This window comes from Trypanosoma cruzi, genomic scaffold, assembly GCF_000209065.1.
Source record: "Trypanosoma cruzi strain CL Brener 1047053516815 genomic scaffold, whole genome shotgun sequence".
NCBI lineage: Eukaryota > Euglenozoa > Kinetoplastea > Trypanosomatida > Trypanosomatidae > Trypanosoma > Trypanosoma cruzi.
The window spans coordinates 556,418-575,431 of NW_001849573.1; the positions used below are offsets into that span (position 1 = coordinate 556,418).

At 59.7% G+C, this 19,014-nt stretch overlaps 1 protein-coding gene and 1 pseudogene across 1 annotated transcript, besides 2 other annotated features; both read right to left on the bottom strand.

Annotated features, from left to right (window-relative positions):
• Positions 1-19,014: part of a sequence feature (areas not merged during assembly with more than two copies in the genome that could not be assigned to a particular haplotype) that runs on past the window's edge.
• Positions 322-4,122, bottom strand: Tc00.1047053510713.11 (annotated as a pseudogene).
• On the bottom strand, positions 7,396-17,796 carry Tc00.1047053510713.20 (dispersed gene family protein 1 (DGF-1), putative; the record flags this gene model as incomplete). Its single annotated transcript, XM_812997.1, has 1 exon — positions 7,396-17,796. The coding sequence occupies one exon, from the start codon at positions 17,794-17,796 to the stop codon at positions 7,396-7,398; it is 10,401 nt and encodes a 3,466-aa protein (XP_818090.1).
• Positions 12,877-12,927: a microsatellite.

Consider the following 19,014-nt stretch of genomic DNA (forward strand, 5'->3'; position numbering starts at 1 on the left):
GGGTGGCGCCGCCATTTACGGCGTAAACACATCCGCTTCGTCGTAACCGCCACAGTAATTACTCTCCCCCGTCAACAACGGCTCAAAAAATGTGAGGCCACACACAGAAGCATAGAAATTGACGGTTGCGCGCGAGCCAAGACGTCCTCCGGCAAACGGCACCAACCAACAGACAGAGAGGAGAAATTAAAGGCAAGCAGAATCCCAAGTGCTGCGGGATCCTTGCAAGCACCGCTCCCTCACTGTAGAACCTTTAAAGCGTTCCTCGCTGCAACATCCCCCACCACCCCTCGAAGTGTCGGTGGATTTTCCCGTTCACCGGAAGAAAAACGGCGGAATGCTTCGGCAGTGGTCGAAGACACACAGAGCGCACCGCCGACGCGATGAACGGGCGCGGACCCTCGTGAAGTGCGATCCCACAACCGCGATCCCTCCATCAACTCTCGTAGACGTGGAGGAGGCATGAAATGTCCTCTTCTCTACAGTAGTCCTGAAATGCAAAAAAAATCCGCAGGGCATCCCGCGCAGCCACGGCCTCCTCAGCAGCCCGACAGTCCACACCGCCGCACCGCTCCTCAAGAGGTCGCCAGGCCCGGTAAGGCAAGCAAAAGGGGACCAGCATTTTGGTCAGGGCGTTCATAAAAATGAGGCACAGCAGTCGGGTAGGCGCGGCCCATCCACGTCCTCCCCTCAACCGACTCACCACACAGTCGAATCACACACCCGAAAAGAGCCGTGGTGCCTAAAGAAATAACACGCACAATAACACTTCGTGCTCTCCTCAATGTAGTTTCACGGCACACACGAGGCATCACAAGAAGGGCAAATAATTGTATCCCATCGGCATAAGCACGGGAATAAAGCGCGGATTTCGCCCCTGTGAACTCCCATCCAAATCGTCTCAGCCACGGAGTTTGTGTCGCCGACCCTCAGGAAAGGCTGATGCATCAACTGCCGCTGAACGATCCCCCGGCGATGCTACAAAAAGAGCCACTGTCTCTCGAGGTTTGTCCTCACCCATTCCCCTCATTGAGGGAAGAGAACGCAATGCGACGGTGTGGACGTGTCTAACAGACATAAATGGAAGAAGTGACTCCAGCCGCGGAACAAATTGAATGAATCCTCCCCCGAATCCTTAAAAGGGACCGGTCGTTCAGCTGCCGAGATTGACGGCGCGGAGGACAACACCTTGAATGCATGGAGCACCGCAGCAAACTGAATATATTCTGCAATATCCGCGGTCAGTTCATGAAAGTACAAATAAGGGACAGCAAGTTCAAAGGGGCGTGTGAACCCGTCAACGATCACCTGCGCCGGAGGATCGCCACTCCAACCCTCCAAGAGCACCTCAATGACGTTAAATATTTCCACCGCATGGCACCCACAACACAATCGCGTGGCATAAAGTATCGCCTTGCAGCAATCGAAAACCGTCTCGAACACGGCGTGCGACAAAGATACCAAAGGAAGGTGCAGCAAATACCCTCCACATCTCAGCAGCTCCAATCATCCAGTAAAAGGCAGGAGCACCAGACGGTACCCACGGACTCACCGAATATGGCATCAAACGGCAGCGAGACACCAGACGCCGAAAGGTTCGCATTTCTCCCCCGTGACACTTCCACGGATGAATGCAAATGCCGTGTTCTGCGGCCTCTCGACCGCTTCGAGACAAAGTTGCGGCCACAGGGCGACGGCTCAATGTGGCTGGCAATCAGATCCAGTCGTCGCGGAAAAACAGTACAGAAAGTAGGGTGGTGAGCCCGCACATTCGCCTCGACGATGCCTCCCTCCACCGCAAGAGTGAAACACGTCTCCCCAACAGCCGTACTTCCGGTGGCTGAAACACCTGCGTTCACACCGGCAATAACATCTGCAAGCGCCTGTAATTTCTCAACACAGCCCCTCAGAAAAAAAACAACGGCGCTCAAACCCTGCAGTCACACATCCCTCGTAACCATTTGCAGACTCGTTGTTCTGCAGAAAAACCCAAACAACATAACAGGAAGACCGCGCTTTGCTGGCAAGGGACAAGAACACGTCGCTTTCATCCTGCTACAGATGATTGTGCCTCCTGCGTAACGCGGCCACAAGTACGCAGTGCGCCAACACCGAAGCGGTGGGCATGTCGCCCCGCGACCCTCCCCTCACCACAGTGGTCCAAGAAGTGCAACAGACCATCCTCTCACCAAAGAAAAAGCCCAATGGAGCGGGCACTGCAGTGTGCGGACCACCCAGCAGGAACACCCTCAGAGAACGAATGCTCTTGAATGCCCTTCAGAAGAGACCAGTGGGTTGGCCGTGAAGCCAACAGACACCGGAGAGCCACCTGCTCTGCACGCATCCAATGACGCAATCGAGCGCAGTGTTACAGGGCACATCAAACATCCTGTTCTCGTCTCCGTCTGTGCGGGCACGACAGTCCTGCCATCACCCCTCGCCCTCATAAACTATTCCACAGGGTCCTTTGAAACAGAGACCACCAAACGACAATATGTCACCGGATAAGTGATCCCCATACCGCACAAAATAATAAAATGTTCCCCACGTCGAAGCTCGCAGTGAAAACGGGCATAACGATGAGCAACACGAGGGTTGTCGGTGCCCTAATTCATCACAAGACACTATCCTCCGTTGGTTCAGGCCTCTGCCACACGACGAGGCAAACAATTAACATCATTTGCGTGCAACAGAGTGAAATCCGCAAGAACATCGTCAGAGTCATACAGGACGCAACAACCACCAGCCCGGTCAGCAGCTGTTGTGGCCATATTCTGCAAAACATGATCCACACCCACAGGGAAATTTGTTGTCCAGTTGCACAAATAGTTGATGGGCCAAGCAGCGTGGGCCCAAGAGCGACGACACCAGTCGATATTAGGCCTTGGAGCCGCCAGTGAGAGCCATTGATTGGAACAAACACCAAAGCCACCAACGGCCAACAAGAACTGCAACAAGGCACTCGTACTTCAATCAAAGAACGGATTCTTCTCCTCCATGAAGAAGCAAGAACAATATTTTTCCTCCTCACAGAGCCTTTCAGCAATAAAACACCATCATGCAATCCGCCCTATCGGCATTACTCAGGAGCACAAGAACTGTGCAATTTGTGGAGGGCGCTGCAATCAAGCAAATTAGATGCTACACGGTGGCAAACAGACTCCTCCCAGGCAACGCATCAACCAATCGCCAGCAGCATGCCTCTTCATGGACTCTCCGTTTTGGTTCCAACCGAGACGGAAGGCCTTCGTCGCTCAGCACCAACCCCGCGTTGCGACGTGTCGTCAGATAAAACAAGTGAGGATGGCAGAGCGCGTCATCGGGGAAATCGTCCTCATATGTTGGAAACGGCATCGCATCCGCCGGAAACACATGCGCATGATTTTCCTCCACGTCAGCTGCGCAGCCTGTCAGATGAAGGAAAATTCGGTGAAACGAAAGTCAGCGCACTCATCTCCACTCCAAAAAGTTTTATCAGGATGGTCGAATCATCAGTTCGGGGCTCCACACTTGTTGAGGGATATCGTGACGCTCTGACGCGTCCACGTGCATGTCCACACAATGTCCTATTCCTTTCCCCCTCTGCATGCGCCCGTATCGTATTTTAAGCCATAACAAGGACAGAATAGATAGCAAGTGGCAACTGGTCAGCCAGCGCCGTTCCATTCCTCAAAGCACCAAAGATCGAAGCCTCAAAATCAATGGCCATCAATCAATGATGCCGTTGGCACAGGACCTCCTCTGGCCAACGCCACACACTTGTTCCGGAGTACATGTTATCCCATGCCTCGCTGACGCCGCCCTCAGCGTCCTACACGGGTACGCCGTGCATTCACTCCCAAAATACGGGTGCGGGCCACACCCCAAGAAAACTGCACAATGAACCTGCAAACTGCTCGTTGAAAGTTGTCATTGTGTTGGGTGGCAGGGCAACGCACTCACACGTCGCAGCTCCTCAGAAGATCAAAGAAGATAACAATCATCATTCAATTGGGATGGGCTTCGCAAACCCCTTGCGACTTTTGTCCGATGGGATGCTTCAGTGCATATGAAGCCTTGTCTGTGGGACGGAATGCCTATTCTCTCTAAAAAAGCAAGAATAAACTCACGGGAGAAGAATACGTAATATAGCGGAAGCAAAATGCCACAAATAAGAAAGAACGATGAAAACATTATATGGAGGGGTATATATACGAAAATAGGCGTTGCTCAATGTGTAGATATATCGATATGGGCATGAGTATCAAAACGATACTTTATTCTTATTCATTGATGCATCTGTATAGATGTGGATGTATCCCTTCTCTCCCCTAAAATTTGACGGATTGCTTGGTTTCTTGGTTTATTGAATTGCCATTTTATTGGCTGTATATGTATATAGATAGGCATGTAGATATCGGTATGAATATCTATTCAGCGCTGTTGATATATATATTGCTACTATTCCTCGTGTCTGCTCAAACAAATACGAAAACTCACACGCCAGCCGCCATCGCAAAGCACGTCCGCCCAACGATCGGAGATGTAAAAGAGAGCCCCGGCACCCGAAGGGGGAGCCGCAGCGGAGGCCGTAAAGCACACACCACCGCTACGCACCCGCCCCGGGGACAGCGCGGTGGCTCGATAATCCGTTGCTGCCAAGAATCAATAAAACAACAAATCACAGAACCAACCAAAAATGGACGCTATAAATGAGAAAAGGAAGAAGAGGGCAGCCTTCCAGGAGAAAATACGGCCTGCCGCATCTGCGAGGGGCCTCGTGTCTTCTCGCCGCGCGGAGATACTGCTGGGGCAGAGACCTTCCGCCTCAAAATGGAGACACACCAATATTTCCGTGAAGCGCGGCTTCCTCACCTCTCCAATGTCCACTCCATGCTTTTTTCTGGGTGCCTGCAGAGCCGAGCAGCGGAGTAAATGCCGACCTGCCTCTCCGCACAGTTCCGGTCGGCCGGTTTTCACAACGTCCGGTCGATGCCCGTGGCGTGCCGTGCGGTAGCGGGTTAGACAGGCATTGCTGTGGCACTGAAACACGCATGCTGGAGGGCGAAACTCAACTGGTGGGGATCCCATCGGGATGTCGTTGTCGGGCAACTTGCGTCTTCTCGGCGGCCTGACGCCTCTGCCGTCGTGACATCGGCGACAGCGTGACTTTCATCAACGCATGTGTGTGCGTGCCATTTTAGGCGCATGCTACACTCTTTCTCGGTGGCATTCTCCTGTGCAGAGACGGGGTTTCTGTGTGGGTTTGATGTTCTTCATGCGGAGGTTCAACCTTTGCAGCGCGTGGTTATTTAATCTCCATTTTTAGTGTCACGACTTTCTTACTTTCGGGTGTTTGTGCCGGGTGTGGGTGGTCAATCCCCGGCATTGCCCGCCTGCCCGTCACATTAAAAGCGTTTACAAAGTGCTTCCCTCTTCGGTGCCGACTGTGGCTCTGTTCTGGAGCGTTCGTGTGCTCGTATGCGGGACAGCGTTCCCGCTTTTGCTTGAGCCCTCAATTCGCACAGTGCATGCATTCGAGCGCGGTGCATGCCGTCAGAGCGTTATATTCCTGGCAGCGCCCCCTATTTGTCGGGGGAACTCTTGCTTGTGTAAGTGCCGAAGATGAATTACGGTTTCGGATTGCTTGTCCTACGACGCCGTGCGAAAACTGCATGAGAGTGACTTCGGCCTGGGCTTTGCGGTCTGCAGCGGAGGTGCGATCGGCGTGCCGTCCCTCGCTCTCGTCCTCGCTCAAGTGGCGGGTGTTGGTTCCGGTGGGATTTCTGGCGGTTCCGACTCACCGGGAAAGTTGAATTCCAGCAGCGCCTGGGAGAACGCGTCATGCCCTGGGCGTCAACCATGCGCGTCACGACACTAATGAAGCAGCTGCAGTGCTTGCCGCACACCGGGTAGTCTGCCGGCCGTCGGATCGTGGCGGGGTGGGTCCAGCGGGAGGAGGAGGCGTTTCCGTGCGAAGTTCTTTGCGTGTCTGCTGTGCGGCATCCGAGCCGCACCAACAGCATGTGCGTGGGATGGCGGGCTGCAGTGGTCGTAGCAGCCATCCGTATTTGTGGGAAACTCCGCTGCGGAGGCGGGCCAGTGCGGCCTCTACCCCACGAGTGAGGGTGGGGTCCGTGCGCGTCAGTTCCCAGTCGCCTCTTACGGCGGAGCGGCGAGCCTCTGGCTTGAGCTGTCGGGCACGAATAATACTTTTGGCCAATGCGACGACGCCGGTGCTCCATGTGTCTGTGAGCTGCGAGAGGTCGGACGCCTTCTCGGATTTCGCATCACAAGCTTCGTTCCTGGACACGCCGCAGTGGCCAAGGACAAGCTGCATCCGTGTGCGCGCTCCTCGGCGCGGCGGGCAAGACAAAATGGTACGTCCACGATGTGAGTCACCAGGTGATCCAGAACCGTCGACATGTGTTCGCGTGCCTCCACGGTTCGACGAGTAGGTGCATGGGCGCACGCTGCCGTGGAAAAAGTCCCGGTAAATATCGCACTCTCCATGCTAACGCCAAATCCCTCTGCATCTGCTGTGGTGCATGAATTACGCACGGCCGGAAGAAATTGGGAAAAGAAAGAATTCCTCGTGTGGGCATCCCCGTACCAGCGTGGCCAATCCGCAACAATATCCCTTGCCGGTGGAATGCGGTGTGCCAAATAAATCAAAGGCCGCGCCGTGAAGGGATGTGCAGGTTGCCGGAAGTGGCCGCCACACCTCCTGCACACACAAAACGTGCGGGCTGTAGCGGGCAACAAATCCCAATGCCGCGTCATCCAAGGCTCCCACGTTCCACGCGCACACCTGAGGGGTACAGACATGGCGGCGGTGCGCTCGAGGATAAGTGTGGAACGTGACTGGGAGGGCTTGGTCCGTCATTTCCGCCGCTAATAAGACATCGATCACCCCGTGCACTCGCCACACCAGGGCAGCCCGAAATCACAGCAATACGTCGCGCCTCAATACATAATCCCGCTCGAAGTCGTTCCTGGAAACCTGGAGACCTGCTGCTACTCTGTCGCCGCTTTGCTTCCGAAAGCTGTAATGCCCCCTGCATGCAAACCCACGATAAGGCAGAGCCGCAATTCATTACTTCCACTAGGCGGTTCGCTGAATCCTTCCTCCATTGCACAAAATGAGCGTTGACTTCCTCGCACGCAACTCCATAAAATTACAGTCCGGTAAAACATGACATCAGGAGTAACAAGAGCGACAACTAAATCCCCTTCCACACAATCAGCGTGGAACGGGAAAAACTCCTGGAAGCACCCGCTCAAAAAAGAAACAAATCGATAGTAACAACAATCAACAACACTATCGGTGCTGTTAACGATGGCTGGCTGTGGGGCGCAGCACAGCCGTGGACTCTCAACCAACATCGCATATTTACTAATTCCGCGTGTTACACGTCACATGGCAGCGTAATCGATCATACAGCTCGCACTGGATGCACGGTCCAGCGGGCTCAGCGCGTCTGAGTGGGTGTCACCGGCCATGGGCTGCAACGGCGGTGCGGGTGGTCGGTACGACGACGCGCCGGTGGTGCCTGTGGCGTAAGATGATGACGTCATTTCGTGCGGCTTCTGCGCGTCCTCGTCGCTCTCCTCGTCATCGCGCAGCAGCGCCTCCAGCCCACCACGCCGCGGCTCGCGCAGCTCCTGCCAGTGGCGGTCCTCCGCGTACCACACAACGACGCTGTACACAGTGACCGCAAGCAGCACAGTCGTCAGCAGCAGCACGATAGCCGCGTACGCCCTCGTACCGCCGTCGCTCGGCGCAAGGTGGTTGGCCGCACTGACCAGGCACAGCGCCGCAAGCAGCACAAAGCTCGCCGTGTGCATCACCGTCAGGAAGGCCGAGCGCATCATGTTCGTGAAGGCAACCACGCCCGCGCCTGCAAGCAGCACAGCCGCAATGCAGAAGTACAGGACGTGGCAGACACCCACGGGCGGGTGCACAGCCGCAATCAGGCCCACCACACACAGCACCGACAGCTGGAACACGCACCAGTACACGTGGCTGCCCTTCATGTTCGTCAGCATGCCGCCGTACATCCGCCGCTGCGCCGCGGGGTGCCAATACCCGACGGGGTACAGCAGGCGCTCGTGCAGCGGCTTCCTCGAAAACTGCCAGTACTTCGTGAAGCTCGCGCCCGTGTGGCGGGCAATCAAGTAGCACACGCCAGCAGGGAACGCCACACCGTACAGCACACCAGTGACACCAATCACGCGCTGCTGCACGCGGGCGCCGGGCATCGCCAGTGCAAGCACGGAGCCGAAGAATATGCCTAGGTGCATCGCGTGCGCCACAACGTACGTCAGGCTCGGGAAGCGCATCGCCGCCCACGCACTCGCCGCGTCCACGCCGCGCCACCGCTGGAAGGCCGCCGTCACACCGCAGTGCACGCACCCGAACACAGCGGCGAGCAGCGCGTTGCCCACCACCATCCACAGCGGGTCAAGAGCAGCAAACACCGACAGGAAGTACGGCAGCGCAGCGGTGCTCTCACTCTCCTGCGCCGAGGCGCATGGCATCCTCGCAAACACGCCGAGCGCCTGCATCTCCAGGATGGAGCCCAGCCCGCCGGTCACCAACACGGAAGCAGCAGCCGCACCCGCAGCAACGCCGGTGATCGCCGAGAGGGCGCTGGCAGCGGCGGGCAGCGTGTCAGACCTGATCGTGAAGGACCCAAGCAGCACACCCTTGCAGCCGCCGGACACTGCCGCAGCGTCGCAGCGAATGACTATCGTCTCGTCGGCAGCAATGAAGTAACCGCGGTGCACGGGCACAGCCAGCTCCAGGACGGTGGACGGATTCGTCGCGTTGCGCACCCACGTCGCGTTGCGCAGCATCGCTCCCCACGGACCGCCGAACCCGCTCGGCTGCGCCGTCGACACAGGCACGAAGCTCAGGTGCGTGCCGAGCTGCGGGCCGCTTGCCCATCGAAATGGCGGCGGCAGCGCCACCATCAGCCGCGTCGGGACGACGCTCCCACCGCCACGGATGTCGTTCTGCGTGAGGCTCCCACCAGCCGCCGTCGTCGTCACAGCGAGCGTCGGGCACGCCACGTCGCTCCACCACAGCGTGCCGCTCACCGACGCCGTCGGCGTCCGCGTGGGCGACAGTGCCACCGTCTCCGTCCCCTGCAGTGTCTCCGTCGGCCCGTACCACGTCGGACTGTCGTGCGTCGCGCTCAGACTCGGCGTCCATGTTGAAGTCCACGTTGGCGTTAGGCTGCGCGTCTCCGTCAGCGTCACCGTGTGGCTCAGCAGCGGCATAGCGGGCGTGCGGTTGCACCCGTCCACGTGCGGCAGGTACACCGGCAGGCAGTCGCGCCCGTACCCGCCCTCAGCGCAGCGGCAGCCGCACGACCTCGACATCGTCCTCGTCGCAGCGGCAAAGCAGCTCACGTCGGCGTCGCACACGCCACACGCCACGGGGCGGAATTTCCCGATGATGCCGGCAGATCTGTACTCCATTGGCCGCAGCGTCTGCCCGTTGAGCGTCAGGCACCCCACGACGAAATTTCGGCCGGCACCCCCGAGCGCAACGGTGCCGTCCATCACGACGGACCCACTGCCGGCGTTCTCATAGAGCGTCAGCGTGCTCTGCACAAGCTCCGCACTCCGCGGGTACGACGGCACAGACAGAAGCCTGCCGCTGATGCTGTTGCCGCGCACCGACAGCCACGATCCAGACAAAAACGACGCCGACCCCCGCAGCACCAGCAGCGCGCCATCCGTCAGCACACCGGCGTTGTCGTTCACTACGACGGCAGACGCGTTGACCTCCACACCACTGCCGAATACCAGCCCATGCGCGGCGTACACCTGGCTCCCCGACACGCGCAGCACAGCGCCCCCCGACGCCACCACGCGCGCACTTGCGTACAATGCAAAGTCGCCACCGAGCACAGCCGCGTCCAGTGCAACACCGCCACCAACAAGCTCCAGCACCGCGCCGTCCACCGCCACCGTTCGCCCACCAGTCATCACGGTCACGAGGGCCACGCCGGACACAACCAGCACGGACCGCACGAGCCGCAGGCCCGACAGCACCAGCACCGGTGCGTACGGCGAGGACTGCGAGCCGGGAAGATACACAAGCGGCGTCAACCTCGCGGCAACCAGCAGGGAGTCCGTCACCGTCAGCACAGACCCCGCGGGATACGTGCCGGTCAGCACAAGCGCACCGTTCAGCGCCTCCACGTCGCACACCGACAGCTCCACCGGCCCGCCCTCGTCGCTCCCCGCCGCCACCGCACCGCGCAACGCTCCACCGCCCATCACGTACAGCACGGCGCCGCTCAGCAGCGATACGTTCTGCACAACGATCCGCACGCCGTCCCGCGCCATCCACGGCACGTAGAGCACCGGACTCACGCCGTCCAGCACAACGTGGCGCAGCGTCACCTCGCTCGCGCCGGCAGGCACAACGAACACCGACTGCACCGCCACGCCCTCGCGGACAAACACACTCGACGCGGTGCCCACAGCGGGTGGCAGCGCGGGAGCTCCCACAGGCACGCACGCCTCGCCGTACCCGCCGCTGCCGCACGCGCACACGCACACACCATTCCTCATGCTCGCAGACGCCGTCCCGGGCGCGTAGCAGTGCGTGTCCCTGTCGCAGACGTCGCACCCAACAACGTCGATGCTCCCAGCGTCGCCAAAACCAGCCGCTGCGTACTCCTCCGCCGTCGACAGGACACGCCCACCAGCGTCGTTGCACGCCACCCTCAAATGCGCCCCAGCCGAGAGCGACAGGCTCGCCGACAGCATCCGCGGCAGCAGCGCTCGGTTGCGCACAAAGCTCAGCGTGCTCCCAACAGCGGTCACGGCGCCAGCGGCGTAGAGCATCTCCCTCGAGACACCGTCGTGCACGTTGTCCTTCGCCAGCAGCATCGACCCGCCAGCCACGCTCACCGTCGAATAAAACGCCACCGCGTGGTCCTCCGTCGACAAGAATTCGCCCCGCACAAGCGCCACTGCGGAGCCCGACACGCTCACAGCCCCGCGCACAGACACCGCGTGCTTGCACAGCAGGAAATCGCTGTCAACAAACGCCACCACGGAGCCGCCGCTGGCTGCAACACCGCCCTCCACCGACACGCACAGCCCCAGCGCCGTCTGCACCGACAGCCCGTCCACGTACAGCGCACCGCGCGACGACAGCGCCACGCTGCCAACCACCAACACGCCAACAGCATCACAAAACACCGCCGCCACGTGAGTGCGCGCAATGGTCAGCACGCTCCCAGTCAGATTCACGTTGTGCACCACGAGGCACGCGGACGCGTCGCCAAGGTCGTATTCGCCGCGGTACGCAACACGCGCCTCTGCAATCAGCACCGAGTCCACCACAGTGACGCGTGAGCCCGGCGGGTATCGGTTCGCCACCAACACGCCGCCGCCGGAACGCGACTCAAGCCCGCTGATCAACACATCAACACACTGGCCAGCAGGCGGGTCGGACAGCCACCCGACAACGTACAGGCTCGCTCCGCCCACAAACGTGCAGTTCGCCAGCGTCACGTTGCGCACGCTCCCTGACATCGACTCCACGTCCACCACGACGTCCGCCGCAAAGGTCACACCAACGTAGCACGCCACCGAAGTCCCGAGACCGGCGCTCACCTCCACATCCACACGCACGTCCCGCACGCACAAGTCGGCGCCGTCGGTGCTCGGTGGCTCGGGGACAGCGACAGGCAGGCACGCATCGCCGTGGCCGCCCTCCGCGCAATTGCAGGCGCAGCCATCACTCGAGGCCGTCGTCGTGTACGCGGGGAAGCACGACGCCGCAAGGATGCATGGATCGCTGCAGGTCAGGATGGTGGCATTGTACACGGACGGAACGCTGTATTCCACACCCTCCTCGCCGTTCACACTGTTGCACGCAGCCACAATCGCTCCGTTTGTGATATCGCGGGACCCTGTGGTTATCCGCAGAACTGTCGGCCTGTCCGTGCTGGACATGAATCGGTTGCCGGAAACAGACACCGTGGAGTCGCGGAGATTCACTTTGGGATAAAGGGAAGCAAACGCTTCCGATGGGGATTCACGGCAGAGGTTGCCGCTCACCTGAAGCCAGGAGTTGTAGTAGATGTATGAAGAGTGGCTTGAAAAAAAAACAACCGAGCTTCTCTGCATCTCGTTGCCCTGAAACACAACCGCTGACCGAGACTCCACACGTGATGCCAAAATTAGTAATAAAAAGTACCTCACGGGTCTCGTCACAAGATTGCCCCGGACCACCACGGCAGAGTTGTTCAGTACACTCAGCGACAAGGACTGGCTAAAACCATCAATATTTATCAGCGTACTGCCACCGCCGTCCATATGAAATGTGTTGCCCACCACCGCAAACACAGAGTGCCACCACACCCTCAGCGCAGATCTGACAACGTAAATTGCGATTGACGATGCCGTCACGGTCTGAAACACATTGCCACTGAGCACCACCGCGGAGTCATTGGCGATCACCAGTCCATTCATCGCAACGCACGACGGGATCCATATGTCCAATCCCGACCGAGGGATCAGCCTCGTGACAGCAAAGTGGTTCCCGCTGATCGTGATGTTCGTGCGCGGTGGAAACCCACCCTCCGGACTGAGCAGCGCGTCACTAAATGTGCTGCCAGTGACGACGATGTGCAGCGACCCCACAGTGGCGTGCGCGTTGCCCAACAGCAACAGCACGGCGCCGTCCCTCCACGTGCATCCATCGAACGTGATTTTCACCACGTCGCCCGTCATCGCCCCAACCAGCACCGTCAGGCTCATGCCGCCCCCGCTGAACGTCACGTTGCGGTAGCACAGCCACGACAGCCCGTCGCCCACAGACTGCGCAACCTCGGGGTACACCATGTCGCTGATGCACTCACCAACCGGCGGTGGCGGCGGTGTGGGCCGCAGTGGCGGCGACGGCGGTGGCGGTGGACCAGCAGGCACAGGCGCAGGGACACACGCATCGCCGTGCCCTCCAGCAGCGCACTGGCACTTGCAGTCGCTGACCGCCGTCGTCAGCGGAGCGAAGCAGTCGCCGTCCCTCGTGCACTCACCGCACACCGCAACCGTCGTCACGTTGGTGATGCCGTGGAGCGCCAGTTCTGCCGCCGTCGTCACCTCCCGTCCCGCGACCGTCAGACACCCAGCAACGAACCGGTAGCCGGCGTCAGCCCGCTTCAGCAAGGATACCGACAACCCCGTCGAGCCCATCTTGCAGCCAGTCAACGTTACCGCACTGCTGTCGTCAATGCTCACAAATGCGGACTCAGTGTCGTAGAACATCGCACCCACTTCCACGTCGTTGTCGCGCCAATCCAGCCAGCTTGACCGCTGAACATTCCACAATTCATCGTTACAGATGGCGTAGCGAGCTGAGCCGCTGTTCCTCACCACGCGCAACACGCTGTGATCCGACACGCTGAATCCTTGGTGCTGATACAGCAGGCTTACTCCGAATAACATCGTATTGTTGAGCAGCGCAAAAACAGAGTTGTCACTCACACTGAGACTGTGCACGTAGAACAGGTATTTGTAGCCCTCAAAGCTGCAGTACTGCAAGTACAGCGAGCTGCCACCCACCAGCTTCAGTGTCCCGATCGAGGAAAAGCCAAGTGCATCACGCTTAGTTGCATACGCCTTGACGTTGCTGACCAACAGCGTCGACGCTCTCAACACAACGTTTCCCAGCAAAAACACACTCCACATGTTGTTCACAGTACCCGATAATTCAAACTCGAAGGATTGCACCGCGTCAACCTCCGTGACGGCGATGTCGCAGTGCAGCGGGAGGGCACGTAAAAAAGCAACGGCGGAGGACCGCAACACCGTCTGGCTCACGCGGATCAGGACGCCGGATGACTCGGTCGCCCCAGCACCCCCAACAAACTGCAGCGCGGCTCCGTCAAGGAATGTGCACCCGGTGAGCGTGATGTTGATGGGGAGATGCAGCGGCATACTGTTGAGGAAAAACGTCAACACGGCACCCATGCCGCTGAATGTCACACCCACGTAGCAGTGATGGGTCTTCCACATGTTAATCGTGAGGTCTGTCAGCGTCTGGTTCACCACGCAGCTCGTGTCGCCGTCGACGGCTCTCTCCGCTACGGGCGGCACAACCGTTTCGGGCACCTCGAAGGGAAGACACGACGCGCCGTGCCATCCGTCCTTGCAGCTGCACGAGCACAAGCTGCGGTCCACCAACTCCGTCCCGGGCATGTAGCACGCCGCGTCGTCGTTGCACGTGCCACACCTGAAAATCACCACGTCCTCCGGAAACACACCGTCGTACGACACCTCCTCATCGTCCTGCAGGTTGCATCCAACCACAAACCGCGCGGGTGACGTCAAGATAGTGCTCCATGGAAGAAGCATGGCAAAGACAGTGTTTCCGCCCACCTGACGGTTGTTTGCGAGCGCCACAGTAGTGCCGCTGCCCGACAGCTGAATTTTGTACTGGGGATACAGAATAGTTAGTACTGAGGCTGCACCCACGCTGTTGCCCTCCACACGCCACTGCGCACCTCCCTCAAGTGTCACCGAGCCAGACAAATGCAACAGCGCGGGATCAAAAGTTTCCGTCCCGCCAACGAAGGTGCAGTCCGCCACTCGCAGCAGCCCCGCGGAGCTCACGGTGTTATCCCCAAAAAGAATAACGCCATTGACCGCGCTCATCGTGTTGTTCTCCACGTCAATGAAGCCGCCGTTCCTCACATCAACAGCGTAAACGTAAACAGATGATTCCACACCGTCATCATCCTTCGTTGCGCTCAGCGTATTTCCTTTCAAAATAATCCCGCCACCATCAACAACAAGAGCAACGGAGAAATAGACTGCGTAACAGCTCCCCTCGATGTAGTTGTCGAGCAGCAGCAGCGTCATATTCGCACTGAGAGTAAACTTCACAAATAAAATGGCATGGCCCGACATCGTCACAATCGTACTGCCCACCACCAGTATTTGGGAGCTCACGCCAAAATCACCCTGAAACACCAACACTCCGGAATCCATCATCGAGGAGACCACGCTCACGTGCACACGCGCACCACTCCCCTTGATCAACAGGCCCACAAGGACGCAATGTAACAGCGTGATGTTGAGTGTCTGTTGTGGCGCGTCGAAGCTCCACAGGTCCAGCAAAATCGCGGCGGTGAAGGTCACGTTGACGAAGCACAGACCACGCACACCGGGATCAGGATAGTCCACGGAGCCGATGCTGCCACCGTGCACGCAGCGGACCTCCGTGTCGTCCGCTTCGGGGAGCGGGAGCGGCCCAAGGCCGTCCGGAACAGCAGCTGGCAGACACGTGTCACCGTAGCCGCCAGCAGCGCACACACACTCGCAGCCGCTGATGCTGCTCGTCCTCGCTGCGAAGCACACGGCGTCCACGGTGCACGCGCCACAGTCCAGCACCGTCACGGGCGTCCCAATATTGAGCTCTTCTCCGTAATCCGTCACAGGAGAGCCCCTTGCCTCGTTGCACACGCCGTAGATGATCGGGTGCGAGTCGGATGGTGGTGACCACTTGCTTGTCATGCGTGCGATGGTCGACGAGTACGAGCCATACGTGAAGTTGTTGCCAAGTATCGACCAAACACTCCGATCGCGGAACGCAACGCCGTTCTCGTTGGCCACGTACACAACGTAGGCGGTGCGAAACTCGTTGTCGCGGTGCACCAGCCAGCTGCCGTCAGCCACGGTCAGCGTGTTTGCAATGAGCATGGCGAAGCCGAGACGGAAAATGCCGGACACAATCTGCAGCACGCTGCCGCCATCTACAACAACATCCTTGAACACACACGCGCCTTCGCCGTATTCGGTGCTCGGCGCACTCCACGAGCTGTTCTGTATGGAGAACACGGAGCCGCCACCAACACGCAGGTCCGACGCAATAGCGTACATCACGTGCGTCTGCGACCTGACAACGCAGCTGTCCATGTAGAATACGCTGGACAGGTTTGCGCCGAGACCGCGCTCCACGAGGATCGCAGCGCACGAACCCCCGCCACACGCCATAGTCGACCGCGTCATGACAAACCGCGTCGACAGCAGCCGGACACCGTCCAGGACAAGCGCGGAGCCGTACCGAAATTTCTCGTGGCCACGGGTCGTCGGCACGTACTGCGACCCGCCAACCGTCGCGCGCAGCGTTGAGTTCGCCAGCAACACAGTCGAGTGCTGCGGCATCGCGCCATGCAGCACAATCGTGCCCTCGAGCGACGTTACATTCGTCATGCTGACGAGGGCGTGGGGCACCAGACGCGCCGTGCTCTCGCTGAGGCCACCAATCCGCAGCCGCGCGCCACCCGCAAGCACGCAGTGGCGCAGAGTCACTTTCAGTGCGTCAGCAAACGCGTCCATCAAGCGCAGGTCCACCGCCACAGTGATCGGCCCGCTGAACACCACCGAGTCGAAGCACGCCCTCGCACGCACGCCGCCAACCGTCACCGACTCCGTCAGCGTCACGCCACTCATGCAATCCTGCGCAGTATCGCCACCACCGCCGCCGGCCCTCGCAGGCGGCACGTCGAACGGCAGGCACGCGTCGCCCACGCCGCCGGCACGGCAGCTGCACGCGCAGTCGGAAAACGACGCCGTCAGCGCATCAAAGCACGCCAGCGCAGCCACACAGCCGTCGCACGGCACCACGCTCACGGAGGGCAGGCCGGCCATGCGGTAGTCGCCGCTGCTCCGCAGCACCCGGCCGCCGGCACGGTTGCACTGCACCGACACGACGCCGCTCGTGATCGTCAGCCCGGAGACAAGCGTCGCGCCGGTGGCAGCGCAGCGCGCAATCGACACGGCGCCGCCGCTCAGCGTCACACCCGACAGCGACGCCACCGACGACGCCTCGCCCACCGCCCACACGTCGTGCAGGTCCAGCCACCCGCCGCCACCGATCGTCCCACCGTCGCAGCGCACCAGCGACGACGCGACAGACCCCTCGACGCCCACAAAGCGCAGCACCGAATCAATCACCGCGAGGCGCTCGCCAAGCACAATGCCGCCGCCACTGCTCACAACCGACACGTTCGTCATGGAGAACACCGAGTGGCTCTGCAGGCTGAGACGTGACGAGGACGCCACATGCATCGCGGACGCGGTCGGACCGCCCGACGCCTCCAGCAACACGCCGTCAAGCGCCACCGCGCTCGACAGCAGATCCACGCCGCCGCCAACATACACCGCCGACCCGCCCGTCTGCAACGACCTCAGCACAGTGTTGCTCACACGCAGCTGCGTCTGCAACAGCGACGTCGCGTGCAGCACAAGCGGCGACGCCACAGCGTCCGTCAGCCCATTCAGCTGGGAGTAGTGCATTGGCCCCGCCGTCACAATCGTCGAGTCACGGACCGTCACGTTCGTGTGTGCCGGCAGGTTGTGTACAAACACAAGTGAGCAGTAGCTCCCGGACAGCCCGCTCACGCTCACCTCCAGGCTCCGGTCACTCGCCGGCTCGCCGCCGTAGCCCCGCACGTAGATCTGCGCACCGCCGTCGCACACGCAGTTCCTCAGTTCGATGCGCAGCGCGCCGGGAAGCATCGCCGGCACGTCGAACACCACAGCCACGCCGTTCGTGATGCACACGCCGTCCATCAGCACCGTGTCCACGGCACGGCCAACCGTGATGGCTCTGTCTACCGTACCGCCCCGCAGTCGCAACACCACCGCATGCGCCGCGGGCACCCACGCCGCCGCCGCAACCAGTGCCAACACAACGAGCAGCGCCACACGCACAGTCAAAATTGCCCTGCACCGCACACGGTGCCGGCTGCGCGGACACACACCCACCGCAGACCGCATCCACAGACCCAAAGAGGTAATAAAAGGACTGTCGTGGTGTGTCGCACTCGACCCGTCGACCGTAACTCCTGCCTAGCAAATCCCTTCCTAAATATGGCGAATCCAGTGACACGATTCCGCCAGATCGTTATACTAATACTGCTAATCCTAATAATGCAATTAATTCCTAACACCTTGAAACGATAGTTGTGCTGGTCGAGCAAAAGTATCTCTAACTGCAGGGTCAAAAAAGAAATAAAAGCAGCGACAGCAGAAACCAAATACAGTGGCACGCAAAAACATCCGGTCATACACAATAACCATCACAATACAGCCGCCGAAGCTAAGCCGCGCAGACGCAATCAAGTGAGTGACACCATCGCCCTCGCACCTCCCACACAGTCACCGCGCAGAGTGGCGGAATCCCGGCAAAAAGCCAAACGACCACTGGCACCGCTCCTGTTACCGAATGGCTGCATCACAGGGCGGTCCCGATGCCGTGCACGACACACAAGAGCCGAGGCAGACCGCGTGGCAGCGTTACGACCGCCAGCCATCAAGCGCGTACAAAAGGTGTTGTTGGTGTTGGTGGTGCGTAAGTAAAGCGGAGAGCTCGCCGGTCGCCAGCAGTCAATGCCTCGTTCCTCGTTCACGCGAGTCGGCATTGCACAGCAGGCAGAGGCACCATGCGCGCACGGCATCGCACAAAGAAGGGAACAAGGAAGCACAGCGGCAGCACCTGGTCACGGGGAAAAGAGTCCATGTCGATTGCATTCCGATTGGCTCACAGACGTCCGGATGGTAGTCGTGCAGATGCCGCGCGGCTGTTGTGACTGCAGTGGATTGAGGGGATGATGAAAGGGGTGGAAGACGCGGTGCGGTCCTCATCCATCTCGGTTAACTGTGACACCGGTTACGTCATCCCGTCAGATCGCCTGCAGCAAAGACCGTCACCGTCAGCAGCGGTCGGTGCCTTCCCTCTCCCACTGGGGCGCAACTCCACCGACGCAGTCGCTCGCCTCCTCCCCCGCCAACACAGCGAGGGAACAACGGCAAAAGATGAGACACGCACGGCAGGCGCGCAGTCGCAGAGTCCCATTGCTGCCGCCATGAGCAAACAAGGCTGGCTGCAGGGCGCAAAAAGAAGGGTAAACACCTCATCAAACGCCTTGGCATCACGCGGAAAAACCGCAACCGACACACAAGGCAAAGCGTCGTGAAGCAGCCACCAAAACCAAA